This window comes from Aulonocara sp. 'chitande type north' Nkhata Bay, linkage group LG20, assembly GCF_057382095.1.
Source record: "Aulonocara sp. 'chitande type north' Nkhata Bay isolate Kocher_YH1m ecotype deep benthic linkage group LG20, A_spYH_male_GT1.1, whole genome shotgun sequence".
NCBI lineage: Eukaryota > Metazoa > Chordata > Actinopteri > Cichliformes > Cichlidae > Aulonocara > Aulonocara sp. 'chitande type north' Nkhata Bay.
The window spans coordinates 32,983,070-33,004,949 of record NC_141363.1 but is presented as its reverse complement, the minus strand read 5'-3'; the positions used below and the strand labels follow the sequence as shown (position 1 = coordinate 33,004,949).

At 43.8% G+C, this 21,880-nt stretch overlaps 1 protein-coding gene across 1 annotated transcript in view; it reads left to right on the top strand.

The window, feature by feature from the left end:
* LOC147306042 (cadherin-4-like) overlaps nt 1-19,736 on the top strand; it is a 268,090-nt gene extending 248,354 nt beyond the window's left edge. The window contains exons 13-17 of the mRNA XM_086278491.1: nt 4,097-4,336; nt 5,670-5,906; nt 6,966-7,105; nt 7,189-7,353; nt 15,380-19,736. Coding sequence (XP_086134617.1) covers nt 4,097-4,336; nt 5,670-5,906; nt 6,966-7,105; nt 7,189-7,353; nt 15,380-15,586 — 989 coding nt within the window. The 3' untranslated portion in view covers nt 15,587-19,736. The remainder of the gene's footprint in view (nt 1-4,096; nt 4,337-5,669; nt 5,907-6,965; nt 7,106-7,188; nt 7,354-15,379) is intronic.
* Nucleotides 19,737-21,880: the final 2,144 nt, after the last annotated feature.

The following is a 21,880-nucleotide window of genomic DNA, read 5'->3' as shown; positions in this document are numbered from 1 at the left end:
AATAGTTTAGGCATATGATGACAGAACTGGGACTTTCTACAGTATAACATACACCTCAGCGTAAAATCAGTATTCTTGAAGGTGCTTTGCTACCATTTGTTTTATATGCATTTGATGTAATCCAGAGCCAAGAGTTGTACAGTGTAATTGAACTCTGAGACACAAGCTAGTGTTTTGTATATTGAGTATATCAGCTGATTAAAACTTCGACTTGCATGTGGATTTAGAAGACTATAAAGGCATGTAGCTGGGTTAGAGTCAGTGAAAATCCAGGATTTGCACAACTGGTTAAACTGTTGAGCCTCTCCTATCTTGTGTCCAAGCCGGCTTCCTCCTTGGGCTTTGTGCAATTTATGTAGCATACATTATTTGTTCTGCCTCAAAGTTGAAACTCAAGCATTACAGAGCACAAACCCAATCACAGCAAACAAATAACTTTTTCTCAAGTGGAAGTGAATGTTTCTTGTTTTCTTAAGTAAAACGGGAAATGCTATTTTCCTTCCAAATTGCCTTATCAGTGACGTGCAGCGCACTGGTGCATTTATCTTAAGTTGAGCTGGCTTTGAAACATTGGTGTGTTTATAGGTGTTAGCATGTGTGAAGCCACTCGTTTGAAACGAAATTTGGCGAGTACGTGCACATGTGTGTGTACATGTATTTGTGATGACTGACAATGTCAAACAGCAAAAAATGTAACCTGCTGTGTTGATGCATGGAGACGCAGCAGGATTATAGGTTTACATGCTCCTGTTGTTTGGACTTTCCTGTTTTTTTTTCTGCTTTTTAATTCCAAACCTTCTTTATAATCACGATATGTTACCTGTTTCCTATTATTTGGGGTTTTTTGCTCACCTCACCTTTGTAAAGTACACCGTTTCGACAGGCATGCTTCTAATAGGTCTGCCTGATATTGGGACTGTGGCCAAGAACAAAAGAAACCAGAAGGGTTTTTTTCATGTGCATGTTTGTGTGTCTATGTGGGTCTTGCCTGAGTGCCAGCCGTCACAACATAAGAGGGATTATGGTAAGAAGTACTATGAGACAGTAAGGATAGTAGAATGGGACATGAAGAGGTGGTGACAGCATGGTGAGAAGTACACTTATTACACCCCCTCGATGAAATCTGACCATTTCAGAACCCTTTGGCTCATTTTCCACTTAACACACCTATGGTATTGTTTATATTTATGCGTTATTCAAAGAGCATATGGTAGGCTTACTACGAGTCTTTTCACCATGCCTCGCATCTCTCATCCCCCATCAAAAAAAGGAGTTAATACAAATCCTTTTGAGGAATTTACACAAACATAATTATTTATTTAGCTGGTTAAAACCCACATAATTCTCCTATCAGCTGTGGCAAGCTGCTTCCACATGTCCCCCATACATGGCTAGGATTAACAAACCAGCAGAACTGGTAAGCCTCTGTGTGTGTGTGTGTGTGCGCGCGTGTGTATGTGTGTGTGTGCATTTGAAAGCCTGCGTTTGCAGTACTGCATTCATGAACCACATGTATTCCTGGTAGAGCATCTACACATGTACAAATTGCATTTAACAGTCTGCATTAACTGTGTATTTGTATAGGGACAAGTATGTGACATGAACCATGCCACACACAGGGCCTATGCTAATTTGCAATGCCTGTCCCTAGACTGGCTTTTAAAGTACAAAAAAACTGGAAATACACACAACAGTTAATACGAAGAGATGCATAATTACTGTCTGGATGCTTATAGCATGAAAAAGACACTAATAATAAAAATGTTTAATTAGTGTCGGTCAAATCAAGTGATCCACTTGATCACTTGGATGGGAAATGAATTTAAAGCTTTTAGAAGCTGTTGTATAATATTTGAAAACTCAAGTGATTTTATAGCCTGCATGGCTTCCTAAAGTATCTGGCTTTTGAATGATGAATAATAACTTGGACATTATAGAAGTCTACCTGTTAATTAACGAGTCGTCATAGTTAAAAGAATGCAATGTTATCTATCTATAGACAACATGAACAATAGATGAAAGATGTGGTTACCATGACATTAATCTCTGGTTTCTTGAGGGGTGTGGAAACACCCCTCGAGATAGGTGTTTCCATCTTAGTTGCAAAAAAACTGATGTGGCAATGAAGGACAGAACTGGCTATAAAAAGCTCATTGGCTAATGTCTCGTGCTTGGCAAGTCAGCGTGTCATTTCATACTCCATTGCATCACCAAGATGTACAAAATACACTTGTTTTTTAGTCATCGTTACCCAAAATTAGCAACAGAGCCCTTAAACTCAGTAGGAATGTGTTTATAGTGGCCTTCAGATAGAATGCATGTTTAAGGCACTTCCCACAAAACTGTGTGTGAGCTGAGCATCTATATTGTTTCCACTTTTACGCCTGTTGTCCAGTTATGGCAAAAATTTTAGGTCACTCATCCAATGTCTCTAGATACTAAAACGTATTATATTCCTCAGTGACGTCTTGATGTCTTTATTAATCACTTGATATTAATGAAGCAATCGAAAAACCATAGTGTTACCAGTGAAACAGAGCTCGAACTGATAACAGACTCACTCCAGACCCTTGTCTTCAGCTGTGTCTCACCCTTCTTGTGGCAAACGTCTTGCTCTGTTGCCACATTTAATTGGCAGATCTGTAAGCTTTGCATAAATCTTTGTAAATTGCATTGCCCTTATCTCATGCCAGAGATGAGCCCTGGGGGTCGCTTGATTCCATGTGATGACTGGGCCAGTGGGGCATGACAGGGAAATGACTCCTAATTGGGGAAAGCTAAGGGCTGTCACCCACTGACACACACTCAATAAACAACGCTGAGCTTTATACCGCTAAGCACCCTTTTTTAAGATGTTTCTCTGCCACATTTTCCTGCTGCACATACGCATTCATGCATTCATCACTTTGCTCAGCTATCTCCCTCCCTGATTGTTTAAAGTGTCTATTTCTTATTCCTAGTTCTCCATAATGCAGTTGCTGATGGTCTGTTGCTGTGTTCGGTCAATGCAGAAGCTTCTAGATTGTGCCCGTAGACGAAGTGTGAGTGTGTCTGTGTGCACCAGTGCATGTTATTGCACTCCAAGGCTGACACTATTGTAGTTAAAGCAGCACTTACAATGGCATGCCTACATCAGTATCAGACCAAGTTGCCTCGACAATTTCCACAGATTTACAAAGCTGAGTCAGAACAACATTGGTGTAAAGTTTAGAGCGTTTAATGTCACAATTTTGTCACCTTGCTAATAGGCAATAGCTGTGGATTTATATGTATAATGTGATTACTACCTACAAATGGTAAATGAGCCAGTCTAGTGCAGTCATTGAGAGTTCAACACAGAAAAGAAAATCACCTAGATTCTTAGTACAACTTGATCTCACTTTAAAAATGATGCAACACTGCTTTCAGTTTGCAACAACACCTTTATTTTACATTCTAAATGTTCCCTGCATACATTCTATGGAGATTTACTTTTAATACATAAACACACGTGTATACTGTGTTTAATTTCAAGTATTCAACTGATTGTCTGTGTGACAGTGAAGGACTGTCAATGTGCATTGACAATGTCCCATTAGTTGTTTTAAAGCAATGTACTGTTAATATTTCAAATAAAAGTGCCTTTATGTCCAAAATGGTAAACGACTATCATATAACAGTGTAATACACATAGACAAAGACTTGTTTAGTTGTGTTACAGTCATCATTATTGTACCTAGACTCGCTCCAGAAGATTGGATGCGCTGTGCCACCATCTGGATCGACTGTGATGGGTTTGATTTTGCTGTAAGACTAAAAGAAGAACTGGAAAGCATAACTGTCAGAAGTGTTTCTGTCAAGTGTAGAAATTCTCCTGCAGCTTCACAGTATTCCTACCTTTTCATCGTCATTGTGAACGAACAATGCTCCAATCACCTCTTCCCGTTCCTTTTTTGTATCTCTTTTTCATCTTCTTTCATTATTTCTCTCACTTCTGCCAGCCTTCGACATCTCTCTCTTCCCCTTCAATTGTCCCTTTCACTGCACACATCTTCTCTTGTCATGTTTTCCTCCTGTCGTGATATTATTTTTTTTGCTTCTCTCTTTCTGCTCTAAGGCTCTCCTGCAGCCAGCGGCACAGGCACACTGCAGATCTATCTGATAGATATTAATGACAACCCCCCAGCACTCATACCCAAAGAGTCTCAGATCTGTGAAAGGACGTACAGGAGCATCAACGGTGTCAACATCACTGCCGCTGATGCCGACACAGACCCCAACGCTGGACCTTTTGTCTTCGAGTTGCCCACGTTTCCCACCACCATCCGACGTAACTGGACAATTTCTAGGATCAGCGGTAAGGTGTTACCACTGAAGAGAAATGATCAAATTTTAAAAATTCAAAAAACGTTTTCGTTTTTACTTTTCTGACAATGCATCAAAAATCTCCTTACGCGTTTATTAACCATGTGCATGTTCATGTACATTACTGTGAAAAAGTCTTGAGTAGCTTACCATTTCTTTTTATTTTGCTTTCAAGGAGCCATACTTATTACATCGTTAAGTACTTTTTTACTAGCACCCTGTCACACAAACATATAACTTGTTCAAATTTCTTTAGTTGAACCAATGAAAAATGTCACATAGCACAGTATGACAGGGATAACATAGTAATTTTCTACCAACGAGGTGATTCTCAAAGAGATTTTAACAAAAAACTTGGCATGTACCAGCGTGCTGTGCAGTGTGTCCTTAGAAAATTTGAAGAAACTGAACAAAAGGACGGCAAAAGAAAAAGTGATAGGTCATGTCCTTAAGAAATAGGAAAAGATCTAGCAAAGACCTGACACAGGACCTGAGAGATGCATCTAGCCTTTTGGTTGATTCATCTTTGATTGAAGCCTCGTCAGAAATGGTTTCAGTAGAAGGGTGGCTGCCAAGAAGCCAAATTACTCAAAAATTGGACTAAAATTTGTAGCAATGGTTCTTATGGAATGAAAAGCATCTGATTGGCAACAGCTTCATTTTTCAGCATGACAGTGATCTCAAACACACTGCCAATGCAGTAAAAAGATATCTGGATAAAGGAAATACACAATGGCCTCCCCAGAGCGCAGACCTGAACATTATTGAAGCAGTGTTGGATCATCTTGACAGAAAACAGAACAAAAGATAGTCAACATATAAAGAAGAGCTTTCAGTGTCCTTCAGAAAGTCTGCAGAACTGTTTCTGAAGACTACTTAAAGAAATTACAAGACAGCTTGCCTAAGTGTTCAGACTGTGTTGCAGAATAAAGGTGTTCGTACCAAATATTTGCTATTCATATGCTCATTTGAATTTTGTCTTTTTGCCTTTTACGCTATATTTTTGTTTGCAAGTTTCACTAAATGGCTGCAGTATTTATTTATTTATTTATTTTTTACAAATATCTGTTATTAAATGTAGATAAAACATGTAAATTACAGTTATTTTATGTCTTGATGCATGCTCAATTATCCAGGTAAGTAAATCCCCAAAAGTTGATTCTGTTCATCTTGATGTAACGTTTTCAGTGGGAGAACTCTACATCCAGATGAGCAGAATCAACTTTTGAGGATACGGTTATTTAAACTATTTGTAACCCAGGAAAAAAATAATCCTTTTGAAAAATGAAATGTGATTGTTAGTAATGTCTCTTTTCCCTTTACAGGTGATTTTGCCCGTTTGAGTCTGCGGTATCAAATATATTTAGAGCCTGGAGTGTATGAAGTCCCTGTAATCGTGTCAGACTCCGGGAACCCTCCATTGTCCAACAGGTCAGTCATCAAAGTTAAGGTGTGTCCCTGCGATGAAAACGGAGATTGCACCACCCTCGGGGCCGTGGCAGCTGCTGGCCTTGGAACTGGAGCCATCATCTCCATCCTCATCTGCATTATCATACTACTCAGTGAGTTTTTGCTATTCATTCAGCGATGCTCTCAAACATATCACGTACCCACACATTTGCTGTAGAAAAGTTGTCTGTGATTAGATTCCTCAAAAAAGTGTAGTACATGGCACAGACATAAAATATTTAACAATACAATAACATCAGCACCAGTTTGTATAATAGATAAATGCCTGGAGTGCTTGAATCTTCTTCAGCATCTCTGGATGAGATGTTTTTGTGTTTTTTTTTCCTGGTAGAGAAAAAATGCTACTATCAGTCTTGCCTTACTTTGTTGCTGCTGTGTTCACACTGTGTATAGCAATCCCAATAGATCATTTCAAATGTTTTAAAAGTTTCGATTATTTAGAATCTTCTATTATCTTATAACTCCTATTAACCCAGAATTCTAATTGAATCTGTTTTCTTGTTATTTACTCAAGTACAGCACACCAAGCTTTTGCAGTGATGACATATACAAGCACAAGATCACACAGAAATAACCATAAATATATAAATAGATAGATAAGACTACAAAGATAATAAAAACTTAAGGATAAAAAATGAAACGCAATAACAAAGAAAAATTGTTCGTCATGATTCATATTACTGAAACGTTAACCGTATGATTAAGTAGGGAAAGGTCATAGTGGCTGTGGTTAAAGGGACTGTTTGGAGGAAATAAATTATGAGTAGCAGCCATCTGCCTGCTGGGCCCATTCATCCACCAACCGGCTCCCTAAGTGGTTTTGTGTTGGCATAGCTATGTCATTGTACTTTGCAGTTTGTCATGTTAACATAAACTTAGGTTGTTTATTCTTGACGGTCTTTTATCCCTCAGGACGAATGGCGAACAGCTTCCTCAGGATGCATTAGTAAAACCGACATTTAATTAAATGTTGCCAAGTCCGACACAAACGTGCTAAACGTATTAAACGCTATACATGTTTAGCATCTGCACTCTGTGCTTATATGCAACCTTACTACGTACTTATCTGATTGTCTGCTTTTAGTTTGTTTTTTAGAGGTTGTTGCAACATACCATAGGGTTTTTTCACATTCATGTGTGTATCATTGCAGGCATGGTGCTGTTGTTTGTGGTGTGGATCAAGCGCAGAGAGAAGGAGAGGCAGACAAAGCAACTGCTCATTGACCCTGAAGATGATGTCAGGGACAACATCCTCAAGTATGATGAAGAGGGAGGAGGAGAAGAGGACCAGGTGAGATCCTGAGAGACGCACTTGCTCAAATACACAAATACGCGTTCTGTTTCAGACTGTACCTTACTTAGATTTCTCTGCAGGACTATGACTTAAGCCAGCTGCAGCAGCCCGACTCCTTGGAGCACATCATCAGCAAGCCGCCTGGTGTCCGCAGGGTGGATGAGCGTCCGATCATCCCAGAGTCCCAGTATCCGATCAGACCTGTTGTTCCCCACCCCGGAGACATCGGAGACTTCATCCATGAGGTAGATTTATAAGCACACATTATCTTTTGCATGCACAATGGCTCCACTGTTACTAGATTGTTTGTTCCCGCTATAAGATGGACCACTCACTTTTACTTTCCGTCAATCTGACACCTAACGTGATTACTTATTCTGAATGTTGTTCAAAACGTAGAACTCTACCAGGGTGATGGGAACGACAGGTTTTGCTTTATGTTACAGCTCCTCTCACCGTGCCGGGTTAATTTACGCACACACACGTACAAATGAGCACTGTCCACTCACACAACTCCAGCGTTGGAACACTGATGCGAGAAAATGCTGATTGACAGACTTGTGACAACACGTTCACACTCGAGAGGTGTTGGCAGCTGTTCAGCTTTGATCCATCCAGCCTTGACTCTCTCTCACTCTCTCTCTTTCACACATGCACTCACCTGAGCTCGCTTCAGCAGTCTGGTTAAACACAAACACAGCAAACACATGGTGATATTGCCATGCACTGTGCCCAGACCGATTGAAGCTTTTTAGGTTTCTATCCATAGTATCTCTCATTATGTGACTGAAAAGGATGAAGTCCATTCTTTTCACCTAGCTAACCTTCAGGTCAATGGCCCCAATTTATCATTCTTGGAAGCGAGCAAAGAATCGAGCCTTGCCAGATAACATGAAGACCCCGTCATATCTTATTTATGAAACTGTGTCAAAGTATTGATGAAAAGGGATGATCGCACATTGAAACAAAGAGCTCCTGAGTTTTGTATTTGTATTCACGGATCAATCATTGGCACCTACACAATGAGGTTGTGTAGGTGCCAATCGTGCTGTGTAAACAGTATGACACGTAAGGGCATGAGAAACTTCGCTTGTTCACCTGTCATTGTTAATATTGATAATGTTGTGGCTGAGGCTCAGTAACTTTTGGCCTGTTATTGAGAAGCAAAGTTCCACACCAACCATATACACTCGCAATTTCTATATCGTCACTATGTAGAAGAAGAAAAAAACCACAACAACTCTGCACACTACCTAGAAATTGAACTTATTAGGTATGTAAAAGATACAAACACAGTTCCAGATGTTCAGATATTTTTAAAAGAGTCAAAAGTGGCCACAGTAGTTTTATAAAGATACTGCACTTGTCTAAGAAGATTGTGTATAAATAGTAGATAGTAAATAGTATTGCAGCAGGTGCTGATTGAATTGGTCTGTTACTGATTTATGGTGTGTGATTTCAGAGCAGAGTTCAGTGAGATGGTGGTTCTGGGATTTGAAAAAAACAAACAAACCTGTTTCTTAATCATGTAGTGCGTGCTAGTGCTAGTGCGTTCCCTTTCAGTCGATTCACTCGGTACAACACATAAGTATGGGATATCACGCCCTCGCGTGTCCTGGCTGAAGAAACCTTTATTCACGCCTTTACGGCAGATGACGTGTGATGACACGCGCAAGGCCCCGCCCGCACATATAGCCGCTGCCATGACCGTCATCCCTCAGTTCTTACGCTCTTCACCTCGCTGAGAACACCTCTGCTGAGTTGGGCTAGCTAGCTACTGCTAGTTAGCTCCGTTGTCTGCCAACTTGAACCTAGCTTAACTGCCCCTGTTGGTGTTAGCCTCCACCGCCCAGCTGGTGCGTAGGCTGCCCGCGGAGCGCTATTTTCAAGTTTTTCTTGTGCAGCGTTTCGCTTTGCGTTTTGGGAATGGACTCCAAACCGAAGCGAGCAAAGCAGAAATCTTCTGTTCGCCCCTGTCCTCAGGGATGTGGTTTCTCTTTGCACGACAGCGACCAGCACGATGCCTGCCCTGTCTGCCTGGGGATCGTCCACGCTAGGAGAGCGTTGACGGAGCCCGAAGCTTGTGCGTTTTGTCGCCAGCTCCGACGCTCGACCCTGGAAAGACGGGTGACGTTTGTGGAAAGAGTGCTGGGACGCTCGGCTGTCGCACGGCATGACCCTCTTCTTTCCGAGTCTGGAGCCCCGGCTTCGTCCGAGTCCGAAGACGAAAATTTTCAGGTCGATGTCCCCGCGATTAGCTGGGCTGACCACATGGAATACGTTGACGGGTTAGCCGATGACGGACCGGAACCATGCAGGAGCGCTGACGGGCTTCAGCCTGGGTTGAAGCCCGCCAGCGCTCCCCAGGAAGACGATGACGTGCTGGACATCGGCCTGGACATCCATGGTTTGTCGGAGGATGAGCAGGAGAGCTCATTGTCGACCCAATATGCCGCCGCTGCTGCGCCGGTCGGCCACGATGACACCTCTCTTTTCTCCCTGTTTCGCCGTGCCGCTGAGAAGCTGCAGGTGGACTGGCCCTCTCCTCCACCAGCTCGGAAGCCGTCGCGGTTTGCGGGTTTTTTCCTTCCACCGGAGCCCGCAACGGCCAAAAACTGCCTCCCCATGTTCCCAGACTTTCTCTGCGAGCTAACAGCGTCATGGGACAAACCTCTGTCTACCCGCGTCACTGTGCCCGGCTATGGACAGTACATGGAATTGGACGGCGCCGAGGGAGCTGGTTTAGCTAACCCACCCCCTATGGAGCCGTCTCTGGCTGCTTATCTGGCCCCGTCCCATAACCATGGTGTCGGTGGCCCCGCAACTCTGCCGTCCAAGCACTGCAGATTCTCGGCCTCGCAGCTGGAGAAGATTTATCGGGCTCAGGCCGGCACCGCTCGAGCCATGAGCTCCGTCACCATGCTCCAGACGTACCAAGCAATGTGCCTGGCGGAGCTTGGATCGCTGGTTCCGGAGGACAGCCCGCTGTCACCTCTTCTTAACGAGGTTAGAGTCACCACGGATTACATCCTCCGTGCGTCTCGCTGTGCAGCGCTCTCCCTGGGCAGAGGGATGGCTTCGACAGTGGTGGCGCAGAGGCACCTGTGGCTGACCCTCTCCGACGTCCCTGATAGAGACAGAGCTGTGTATCTGGACGCACCAGTGTCTGCGGCTGGGTTATTCGGACATTCACTTGAAGCCATTCAGGCTAGATTCGATCTGAGGAAGAAGCAGACGGAAGCTCTGCGCGACATCATCCCCAGACGCCAGCCCCAGCCCAAGCCCACTGCGAGTGGGGAAGGGATCCGGCAGCAGGGAGACGCTGCTCTTACCCCTCTGTTGCCGCACAAGAGGTGCCGCTTAAGTTCTGTTCAGGTTGTCAGCCCCAGAAGGCGCTGCACTTCCCTATCGCGGTCTCCCAAGCACATAACCCCTGCACACGGTTCAGATGTGTTGAATGTTCAAGCGACCACATCGAGTGTTCCCGCTGTTTTTCATTGTTATGCCCCGGAAAAGGTGCACCCAACAAAATGTATAAATGTACATGTTCCCATGTTGCAATCAATAAAGAGTGTTGTTTACTCTCAAACAATCTCAAATGCTCAACCTGCAGGCGAAATGAGCCAGGTCGGGCAGGGGATGCAGTCCCCTGCAGACACACTGGGGGGCGACGGCGCCCCGCCGTCAGTGCTGCAGGCCAGCCGGCTGGCTGCTCACTTCCCTCAGTGGCGCGCTTGCGCCCCCTCTCCGTGGGTGCTGCAAACCGTTGCCATGGGTTACCGGTTGCAGTTCCGGGTCAAGCCGCCTCGTTTCCAAAGAGTCGTGAACACGATTGTCAACCCCGAGGCAGCCTTGGTACTCAGAGAGGAAATACAGGCGCTATTACAGAAGAGAGCAATACGGGTGGTCCCCGCTTCGGAGACGGACAAAGGTTGGTACAGCCGTTATTTTGTCATTCCGAAGAAAGGGGGAGGGCTTCGTCCCATCCTCGACCTGCGAGTCTTGAACACGTACCTGCGAACGTACAGGTTCAAGATGCTAACACTCAGACAGCTCCTGAGTGCAGTCGGCCCGGGAGATTGGTTTGCGACAATCGATCTAACAGATGCTTATTTTCATGTCGCTATACACCCGAAACACAGGCAGTTTCTGAGGTTTGCATTCGAGGGCGTAGCCTACGAATACCTAGTGCTGCCGTTCGGGCTGTCGCTCGCTCCCCGCACCTTTACGAAATGTGCCGAGGCAGCGCTAGCGCCCCTCAGGAAGAGGGGCATCCGCATCTTGGCCTACCTGGACGACTGGGCTCTCGTGGCTTGCTCCAGAGAACAGGCGGAGACGCAGCTGTCGCGGGTTCTGTCACACATTCAGACACTGGGGTTCTCTGTGAACTTTCAGAAGAGCTCGCTAATCCCAGGTCAACAGATCGCTTTTCTCGGTCTGGAAATATGCTCTCTTTCCAGCCGCGCACGGTTGTCAGAGCACAGAGTGGCCGCGTTTCATCGCTGCCTCGCTCAATTTCAGCTGGGACGCAGACTACGTTTCCAGACGATATTGCGCTTGTTGGGCATGATGGCATCTATGATCGCCGTAGTGCCGCTTGGGCTGTTGAAAATGAGAGCGTTTCAACGCTGGACTCTCTCTCACCGTTTGTGTGCTTCGCGTCACCTCCGGAGGAGGCTGCCGGTAACTGCGTCTTGCATGCTAGCTCTCCGTCCTTGGAGGGAGCCCGGGCTACTGCACCAGGGCTCTCGGATTGGGAGGGTGTTGTTTCGCAAGGTGGTGTCCACAGATGCTTCCCTAAGTGGGTGGGGAGCGCTGTGCGAGGGTGCGTCAGTGAGAGGGATCTGGTCCGCGGCTCAGCGCCAGCTGCACATCAACCACTTAGAGCTGTTAGCAGTGTTCTTAGCTCTAAAGCGTTTCCGTCCAGTCCTGCAGGGCCAGCATGTCTTAGTCAGGACGGACAATTCAACAGTGGTGTCTTATATAAACAGGCAGGGAGGAACACGCTCTCTTCCCCTGTTGCAGCTGTCTCGCTCTCTGCTGTTATGGTGCAGTGTTCATTTTCTGACTCTAAGAGCCACCCATGTCCCGGGCCACCTGAACCTGGGGCCGGACCTTCTCTCCAGGGGGGGTCCTCTGGTGAGAGAATGGAGGTTACACCCTTCAATAGTGGCTCAGATTTGGGATCTATTTGGCGAGGCGCAAATAGATCTTTTTGCTTCCAGGGTGAATGCTCACTGCCCCCTGTACTTCTCCATAATCGACCACGATGCACCCTTGGGCTTGGACGCGCTAGCGCACCAATGGCCAGACGTGCTCCTGTATGCATTTCCCCCAGTGGAAATGATATCTCCAATTCTGGAGAGGGTGCGTCGGCATTCCCTCTCTCTGATCCTGGTGGCCCCTTGGTGGCCCGCGAAGTCGTGGTATGCAGAAATAATCAGCCTGCTTGCAGCAAGTCCTTGGCAGCTTCCTCTCCGCAGGGATCTCCTCTCTCAGGCGGGGGGGGAAGTGTTTCATCCGCGCCCGGATCTGTGGCACCTTCATGCTTACCTGCTGAGAGGTTAAACTTGGTTGCTAAGGGTCTGCCACCTAGTGTGGTAGCGACGATTCAGAGCGCCAGGGCATCGTCTACTAGAGGCTTGTACGCTTACAAATGGCGAGCCTTCGAGCGATGGTGCCAGGACCGCCACACTCTCCCATTTCAGTGCTCTATTGTGGATGTTTTGACATTCCTGCAGGAGCTGTTGGATAAAGGCCTTTCGTTTTCGACGATCAAGGTTTATTTAGCGGCTATATCTGCTTGTCATATCGGTTTTGACGGGGTGACACCAGGTGCGCATCCCCTCGCCGTGCGTTTTCTGAAAGGGGTTCGCCGGCTGAGGCCCGTGCTTAAGTCCAGTGTCCCGGCTTGGGACTTGTCTTTGGTGCTGGAGGCCCTTTGTGGCCCTCCGTTTGAACCCGTTGAGTCGGTAGATATGAAACTTCTTTCGTATAAGACCGCATTACTTCTCGCTTTGGCCTCGGCGAAGCGAGTGGGGGACCTTCATGCGCTGTCTGTGCATCCTGCCTGCACACAGTTTTCTCCTGATGGCCGCAAGGTCGTATTGCGTCCGAATGCCGCCTATCTTCCCAAGGTCATGCCTGCATCTTATAGTTCAATGGAGTTTGAGTTGCTGAGCTTTTGCTCCCCTCCTTTTGAATCTGAGGAGCAGAGGAGGGTGCATTCTCTTTGTCCGGTGCGTGCGCTACGCACCTACATTGAGCGCACTCGGGATGTGCGTTTGTGTGACCAGTTGTTTGTCTGCTTCGCTAATCCGAATAGAGGTAGAGCTCTGTCCAGACAGAGGCTGTCCCACTGGATTGTAGAAGCTATCTCGCTGGCATACAGCACCGGAGGTTTTGCGTTGCCCCACGGGGTGGGAGCTCATTCCACCAGGGGGATGGCGACCTCATGGGCTCTTTTTGGAGGGGTGCCTGTGGCTGATATTTGTGCAGCGGCTAATTGGGCGTCGCCGCACACTTTTGTGCGGTTTTATCGGTTGGACGTTACGGCCCCTTCGGTGGCTCATGCTGTCCTTTCTGCTGGGTCTACCACTCACTAAGGATGTGGTGGTCCCGTTCCGGTTCGGTGGCTGCTCTGCGGGGCGTGTATATAGGTCCCATACTTATGTGTTGTACCGAGTGAATCGACTGAAAGGGAACGATTAGTTATGTCTATAACTTCTGTTCCCTGAAGGAGAGGAACGAGGTACAACACAGGGTGGCCCCACTGAGCAGTTGGCTCGGTGAAGAGCGGCTATCGAACTGAGGGATGACGGTGATGGCAGCGGCTATATGTGCGGGCGGGGCCTTGCGCGTGTCATCACACGTCATCTGCCGTAAAGGCGTGAATAAAGGTTTCTTCAGCCAGGACACGCGAGGGCGTGATATCCCATACTTATGTGTTGTACCTCGTTCCTCTCCTTCAGGGAACAGAAGTTATAGACATAACTAATCGTTTGCCTGAGGGCAGACATTCAAACAGCTGATGAGCAGGGTGAGATAAGTCCTTTAGGATGCAGCATACTTTCTACAACCAGTGATATTTACCAAAAGCTTTCTGTGGATCCTGTAAAGGTTGTTTTGTTGTTGTTAAATTAGCTTGCTATGATACATACCTCTAAAAATAACTAGTAATTCTTTAAGATCTTTTCACTTCTTGTGCCTTTTTTCTGAGCATAATCTTTAAGAATACATTTTTATTGTGGTTTTCTATGCACTATGATTTAGAAGATCCTAAACCAAACACAACAATGCAAAACAAAGGTCAAACTGGTCTATTAGCATATATGTTGTGGATGCTCTAAGACTTAACTCTCAGCTTTGGTTGCCATATCTATCACAGCTTCCCTCTGACTCTGTTCTGCTGATTTGTTATTTAGAATCCGGTTGTTCCTCACCAAGTTAAGCTTTGGAGGGTATTACCTCTGCCGTCCTCAGTGTATCTAATCAGTGTGCAGCAAAGATGGTCCTTTAAACTGGCTGAGCTTGCACTAATGTGCAGGACTTTGCCAGAGGCATCTCTGCACCTTTGGTCCTGTGTATGAATCTGGTGCTTGTGCTGCCATTATCACAGCCTCTGTGTTGTGTTTCATCTTGGATCGTGCCTCCTATGTACTACATTTCTGATGATTGGGAGGGCACACATGTTGATGGCTTTTCTGCTTTCTTGCCCTCTGGTGGAGCTTTCCTGTATGTCTGTCATCTTGGCTTCTGATAACTCCATCCATTCATGTTCGGGTTTCCCAGCATCTGACTGTTTATCCGCACAGTGTCTGGGAACTCTGTTCTGCTGCTTCAAAGGTGACACTACCACAATGCTACCCAGCTGCTTTTAGGTAAAACCTGCAGCAATCAGGTTCTTCTGTTAGCTTCACATGTACATGTAGAGGTATAAAAACTATATGAATGCATCAATTTCTGTAATGTTTGATAGTTTTACTTAAACATAAAGATGATTTTGTACAATGTTAAGTATGGGTACATTAAAGACCCCCATGTATACAACAGGTACGATTCACAGCACCTTGAACAAGCTGACATTATTTAATTATGCAATGCTACAGTATATACACAAATATGCTATAAATGAGGGCATGATTTACATTAAATGTCAGTTTGATGCAACGCTGAGTTTAATGGCTTTGAGGAATATCGCTCAACATACAAATCACATAAAGTAGTGCAACAGTTTAACAGCTGACTTCTCTGCTTTCCCGTCTTCTTCAGGGACTGAGAGCAGCAGACAACGATCCTACGGCTCCTCCATACGACTCCTTGCTGGTGTTTGACTACGAGGGTAGCGGCTCCACCGCTGGCTCTGTCAGCTCCCTCAACTCCTCCAGCACAGGAGACCAGGACTATGACTACCTCAATGACTGGGGCCCCCGATTTAAGAAGCTGGCTGACATGTACGGAGGAGGGGATGATGATTAAATTTGCCCAGTCACACGCGTACACACATACACACACACGCAAACACACATCCTTGTCCCGTCAGCTGGCCTGCCATGCTCTGACCCCTAAAACAAGGGGCTATTACATCCTTATTGAACACAAGATAACAAGGACATGTTCACACTGACCAACGGACTGACCAACCAACCAACCAATCAAATTGCCCACCACAGAGGACCAGCGCCATGAGTCAGTTTCGGGTGCTCTTCTCAACCGTCTCCTGCTCTAAGCCTGTCTGTGACTGAAATGGAAGCTCTGATTTTTCAGACTTCTCATTAATTTTCAAACTGTTGTGCTTTTGTTCCATTTGAATGTTATATGCTAGATTTAGGTTTAAGTTCCTCTTGTCAGATTTTCATTTTTTTACCTATGTTTGTGTAGCCTTTTATTTGTATTTATTTTTTTTATATCCTCACCCCTCTTCGATTCAAGCTGTTCCCTATTCCCGAGGGTCATCGCTTTTCCCTCGCTGTCAGCCCCCGCCCGACTCTCTGAAGAAGCTTTAGGTTGAGCTGCTTGCTTTGTCTGAGGCAAACAAAGGATAAGAAAAGGAGAACAAGAACATCGATATGAAAGTCCTTCCTGCACGAAGGGCCTCGGTTTATTCTTTCTTGAACTTGAATTACTTAGAACAGAAGCACTGTTGTTTAAAAAAGTGCCTTCAGTGGTGCGTATTTTAGCTGACTCCCGCTAACTCAGGATTGGTTGCCATTCTCTGGACTTACACGCCCCCATATGACCCCCTGACCCTTTAATTCACACCTCCCTTGTCATTTCTCCCGTCGTGCAGGGCTGTGGTAGCTGCGGGAGATCTCAGTACTGGTTTCAGAGGAGTGGTGACTGGCCAACGAGGGCGCTTTATGCTAGACGTACTGTACATAGGCCTACAGTGTGTCTGTAACTTATGGACAAATCATTAATTTTTCAAGTCAGGCATATCTGTGCTCCTAGATCACAGCCAACTTGAATGTGATGAATTAAATCACAAAAATACATAACAGGACTGTCTTAGAGAAGAAATGCATTATGTGTCTTTGTTTATCGTGGCTTCAATAGCAGCTGTGTTTGTTTTGAGCTCCCTGCGTTTGCAGCGAAAACTCGATACGGCTTGTTACTAAATTTGAAGATTGACAAGTCACACGTGTTACCTCTGTAATGTTTAACTATGTATGTACAGGTGAGGGTTATTTAGGAAAATGAAGGTATTTAACATGATTCTGCCTTTAGGATAACTTAAAGTCTGCGTGTTTATGTGCATCCAAATCCCAAAAGGTTGATTCTTTTCATCTGGACGTAGCGTTTCAGTGGGAGAACCGTTTCGTCACTTAGATGCAAGATATTTGCGTCTAAAGGTAATAACATGGCACCAGTTATCATGCAGTAAAAGCGCCACAGAAACTATATTAAATGTACATTCATGAAGAAACTACCAGATAACTTTAAATAGCTCTGATAGCATTACTTACAGAACAGTTATCTTGTCCAGGCCCCATTCTGAGTCCCTCTGTCTCCCTTTTTTTCATTATCCGTCTGTTGACTCACTGTTGTTTCTCAACAAACTTTTAATATACAAACTCTGGTGCTGGTCCCTGTCAGAGAAACTGTGGGAATTGAGCCTCAGCCAGGGACTTAGTGCCTTCACAATCTGTCTCTTTTCAGGCAGCGTTTCATTCATCTGAAATTTTCTCCTAAAATTTTTGGCTTTGAGTTCAAGAGGTTTTTAAAAAGAAGTTAGTAGAAGGGAAAGTATAAGAAATTCTGCACTTTATCAAAGCAGAAAAAGCTAAACTAAAGCTTCAGTAATAACATTTTTCTATGAGACAGACATTTTGAAAGGCAGTTTTTGTTGTGACTTAATGAAAAAGCAGCGCTACCCGTGGGTTTTTGTAATCATATTTCAGGGCAGTGTAAAGAGAACTGGGGGGGGGGGAGCTTTAGTCTCTGTTTTATGTTATTTAAATACCCAAAACATTTCACAGAGGGACCAGACGCTGGCTACAGATAGAAAGGTTTAATCTTTCCTTATCTTCCAAGTGCAAATTAAAACGCTTCTCAGTGGTGGCTCGTTTGAGCTCCATGTGAACTGACCAGATCGTCTATAAATAATGATTATAATGACTGCTTCGTGGAAATATCAGTAACAGTCACATTCACATGATATGACAAGAAGGATCCGGGACTCTTACTCTTTTTTCCCCCTTCTTGCTGCTGCTTTTCAGTTCTTCACCTGGTCGGTTTAAACAGATTAAATATACAGTATAAGTATAAACGTGAAAAGTGATGACATGGAAAAAGTAAGTATGCTCTCAGAATGGATGTATGAAAGTTGACTTGTGATGAGATAAATGTATTTTTTATGCAAACTGAACAGAAGTTAAAACGTTCATTTTCAACTATGAACAGGGAAAGCAGCATCTATAAGTGTAATTAATAAGGCGAACAGGGTAACAATCTCTTAAAATTAGGTAGTTGTAGGTCAAACCTTGCATTGTAAAGCCAGAAAGTGGCGATGTTCAGCGCAGCTCTCAGCTCAGACATGAGAAACAGAGTGGTTCCCCCAGCTTACAGCTGGATAAGCTCTTATCTATCCGACTGCTCCTCAGCCTCCAGAATATCTACACAAAATAAACACAGCTGTTACTTTCTGCTATTTGTGATTATTTCTGACATAAGTGTTGTATATACGGAACATTTTTATACACTTGATGACATGATTTACCTGTTTCCGTGCAGTCTTTGCATTTCCTTTCACCGTAGTTTTGTTTAAAACAAATACCTGGCAAACTATATTTCACAAAAAGCCATGTGCATTTAAAAGAATCTGTAGGATTCTGTAAGAGCTTACAGCCATACTCGTGTCGCTGTTCAACTTTTGCTTCATTTTTAGCAAAAAGGCTCCACTTAAAACCAACTTGTACAGTCTATACTAGCACACACTCACTCCTCTAGGCCTTACTGTATATATGTGAGTGTTCTATAATATATGAGCCCGTTCAGCGTTGTTTTAATCCAGCAGTAAAGCTGCGACTTTGCTGATGACCATCCAGTGTTCGTAGAATAAAGACATGCTTCACAGACTACTCGTACTTTCTTATTGGACATTCAGACCAGATTCAGGGCCAGACGAAACACGAGGCCCCACTTTAGACAACCTAACTGACCTTTAGAACCGCGTTGTTTAGATAACGCAATGACATTACAATACTGAATGTTAATGACTCACAGTTACACAGCAGCAAATATATCAGTGGTTTGCATCAGACTTGGCTCCCCATTAAAATGCAGTTTATTTGGGGAAATAAAGGAGCTTTGGCCATTAATTGTTACCTGGTCCACTTGTCTTGTCCCTCTATTAAATGGAGGGAAAACAAACAAGATTGAAGGAAGAAAGAAGTATTGCACTGCTGTAGTCCGACCCTGATTTCTGCTTTGGTTAAGGGACATTTAATCTCACTCTGGACACTGCCTGACCATGGACACATGCGTGACGGGACGCTCCGACAGAAGCCAAACTATTGTCCTGCAAAGGCTAGAAACACAAAGATGAGAAGCAGTGTTTCATAAGAGTTATCCTAATGCTATTCAAGTCCAAGTGTACATAATGTAGTATTTGCTTGAAGCTAAAGAGACAAAGTTAGCCAAACTGTAACTGTACAATTGGAGCTTTTTGCATGTGTCTTTTTTATAATGGACAGATGAGTTCTATTACAGTAACCATACTACATTTCAAAAAGTGTTGCAGCCCGCATGACAGGCGCTGCAGTCCAGAAGGCATTCTGGTGTACCATAGTCACATTGTTTCAAATGGAGGAGATTAAAGAAAAAAACTTAAAAAAAAAATTGCACAGTTATTGAGTCAAAAGACTTCTTTTGTAAATTGTCAACAGCACAAATATTTTGTATTGTTGTTTGTACCATTTTGTAAAAAAAAAATGAAGAAAAAAAACAACAACCAAAAAAAAAACCAAAAGGGAACGAGTCTGTTGTTTCAAGCGTGTGTTTATAGTGCCACTGCAATCTTGGTTTCCAAATACCGTACAGTACATGCGCAGCCTTGCAGATCAACCTTGTAATATAGACGCTGAGCTGGAGATTCCCTGTCAGCACCATGTGTTATAAATAAAATTTCCCCTCCTTGTAAGAACACTGCCTCTTGTCTTTTCTTTGTCACCCGCTGATTCCTGCACACGTCGCCTTTCCTCGCACTCATCTTGTTTTTAAAGTGCTAATGTGCTGTGAAAAGACCTTTATTTTTTTGTCTTAAATAGTACACTGAAATGTTTTTCTCTTACGCATTTTTTCCACGACAATAAATTGTCACTCTTGATTGTTTGTGCAGATAAGAAAGCTATATAATTTACACTAAACATTAGGACAGTGATATTCCTTAATGTGCATATTTTCACGTAAATGACAGTAAAGTCTTTTTACAAAGCCTTTAATGTAATTTTGAAGGAAGAAAAAAAAAACTTTGCATGTTATTTGCATGGAAAACTACTGGAAACAATTCAACAGACTAAGAATTAGAATCAAAGAGAATTAGAAATGATGATGTGCCTCGCCTCACATCCCTTTATACGTTGATGATTGAATGTTGTGTTTCAAATTAGGTTTAGTGCCAGCGCTGAAAAAAATGTAAGCTAAAATGATCAACACAACTGAGGCTGTTCATTTGTCAGCTGCGCCTGACAGAGCCATCTTCCAAGGTGAAATAATGAAGTATTTCCAAGCAGAAGGGAGATGAAATGCGGACAGGAAAAACACAAAGAGCTTCATTTCATTTCCTTTATTTCTGGCATTGCATCTTGAAGTAATTATTAATATTTCCATTGTAAAAAAATCTGCAATGATGAAGTCTATCAGGCCAATCGGAGGTAACGTAAAAATAGAAATACAAATCGGTTAGCAATCAATCCGAGCAGTCAAAGCAGCATGAGGAACGGGATGAGATGACCCTTACTTGCTCTCCTTTTACCACAGCAGTTCAATGAACCAACAGCAGACTGCATCTCCTCATTGATTGACCTGTCAGAGCACGCCAATGCACACGCAGACAGAATAAACCCTGCTGTTACACACTGCTTACACAACAACGCATGAACACACAAATCACCAGTCAGGCTGCTGGGCTGACAGGTTGACTTATCTGACTTTCTGACAGGTAAGTCAGAATGGATTAATTCAGGCAGGAGTCACAACACTATCAGAATTGCCTCATGCTGAATTTTTACCCTGTTTGGATTTATACATGTGTGTGGTTTACATGTGATATGGATCGGAGCTGCTACTTGCTTTTACATCCTTAGCTATTATTTTTTTCCAGTCAGCACATTCCCCCGTGTCTCAAAAGAGATTAAATGTTCATAATGTTACACTTGACCAAAAGAGATCTTATCTCAAATTAGTTCAACATTTCAGGAAATGTCCTTATCTGCTTTATTATCAAGAGTCAGATGAGAAGATTGATCCCAGTCTGATATCTGCTCTTCAGTATGCTGGTGGTTAGATTGGCTTGCCCAAAGACTGCAAGCTCTCCTGGCTGAGATAATAGATTCTGTATATGAATATGTAGCACAAACAAATAACATGTTCCAATACTTTTTAAAGAAATTCTCTACTAACATATTAATAAGTAAAAATATAAAACTTTGTCCCTCCCTGTTAGTAGCAGAGAGAACATTTGTATGGTGAGCATCATCACCTCCAAGCAACAGGTTTCTGTGTTCAACTTGCTGCTGGAGCTTGCATTGGATTTTCTCTGGGTACCTGAACAGGCGTGTTAGGTTTGAATGCTTGTCTGTCTTGTAAAATCAGAATATTGCTTAAATTATCAGTCACAACTTTTGGAATTTAAAGTGCTATTTAACGTGATCAAAATACGTGGAAGGTATAGATAAACTGTCAGGTCCTCAATATATCTGTAATTTTATCATACAGTAAATAGCTGTGTAACACATTGAGGAGAACTTTGTGGGCAATGAATGGCGCCTTATTAAAATATTATAGTTAATTACATAGAAAAAATGTGATATCCTACACTCAATATTCAGCCAGGGGATCTATTTTAAGTCTTAACTCATGTGTGAGAATATATGTATGCTTAGGTATGCTAGATAAAGTAACAAAAAAAAGCAACAGGCGCAAGGCTCAAAGAGATGGAAATAAAATCAAGTGTGAAACTAAGAAGACAAAGAAATGTAGAGCTAGGCGGAAAACTTTGGTTCCCTGAGTCTCTAAAATGAACCTTTTGTATAAACTTTCTTCTAAGGCCAA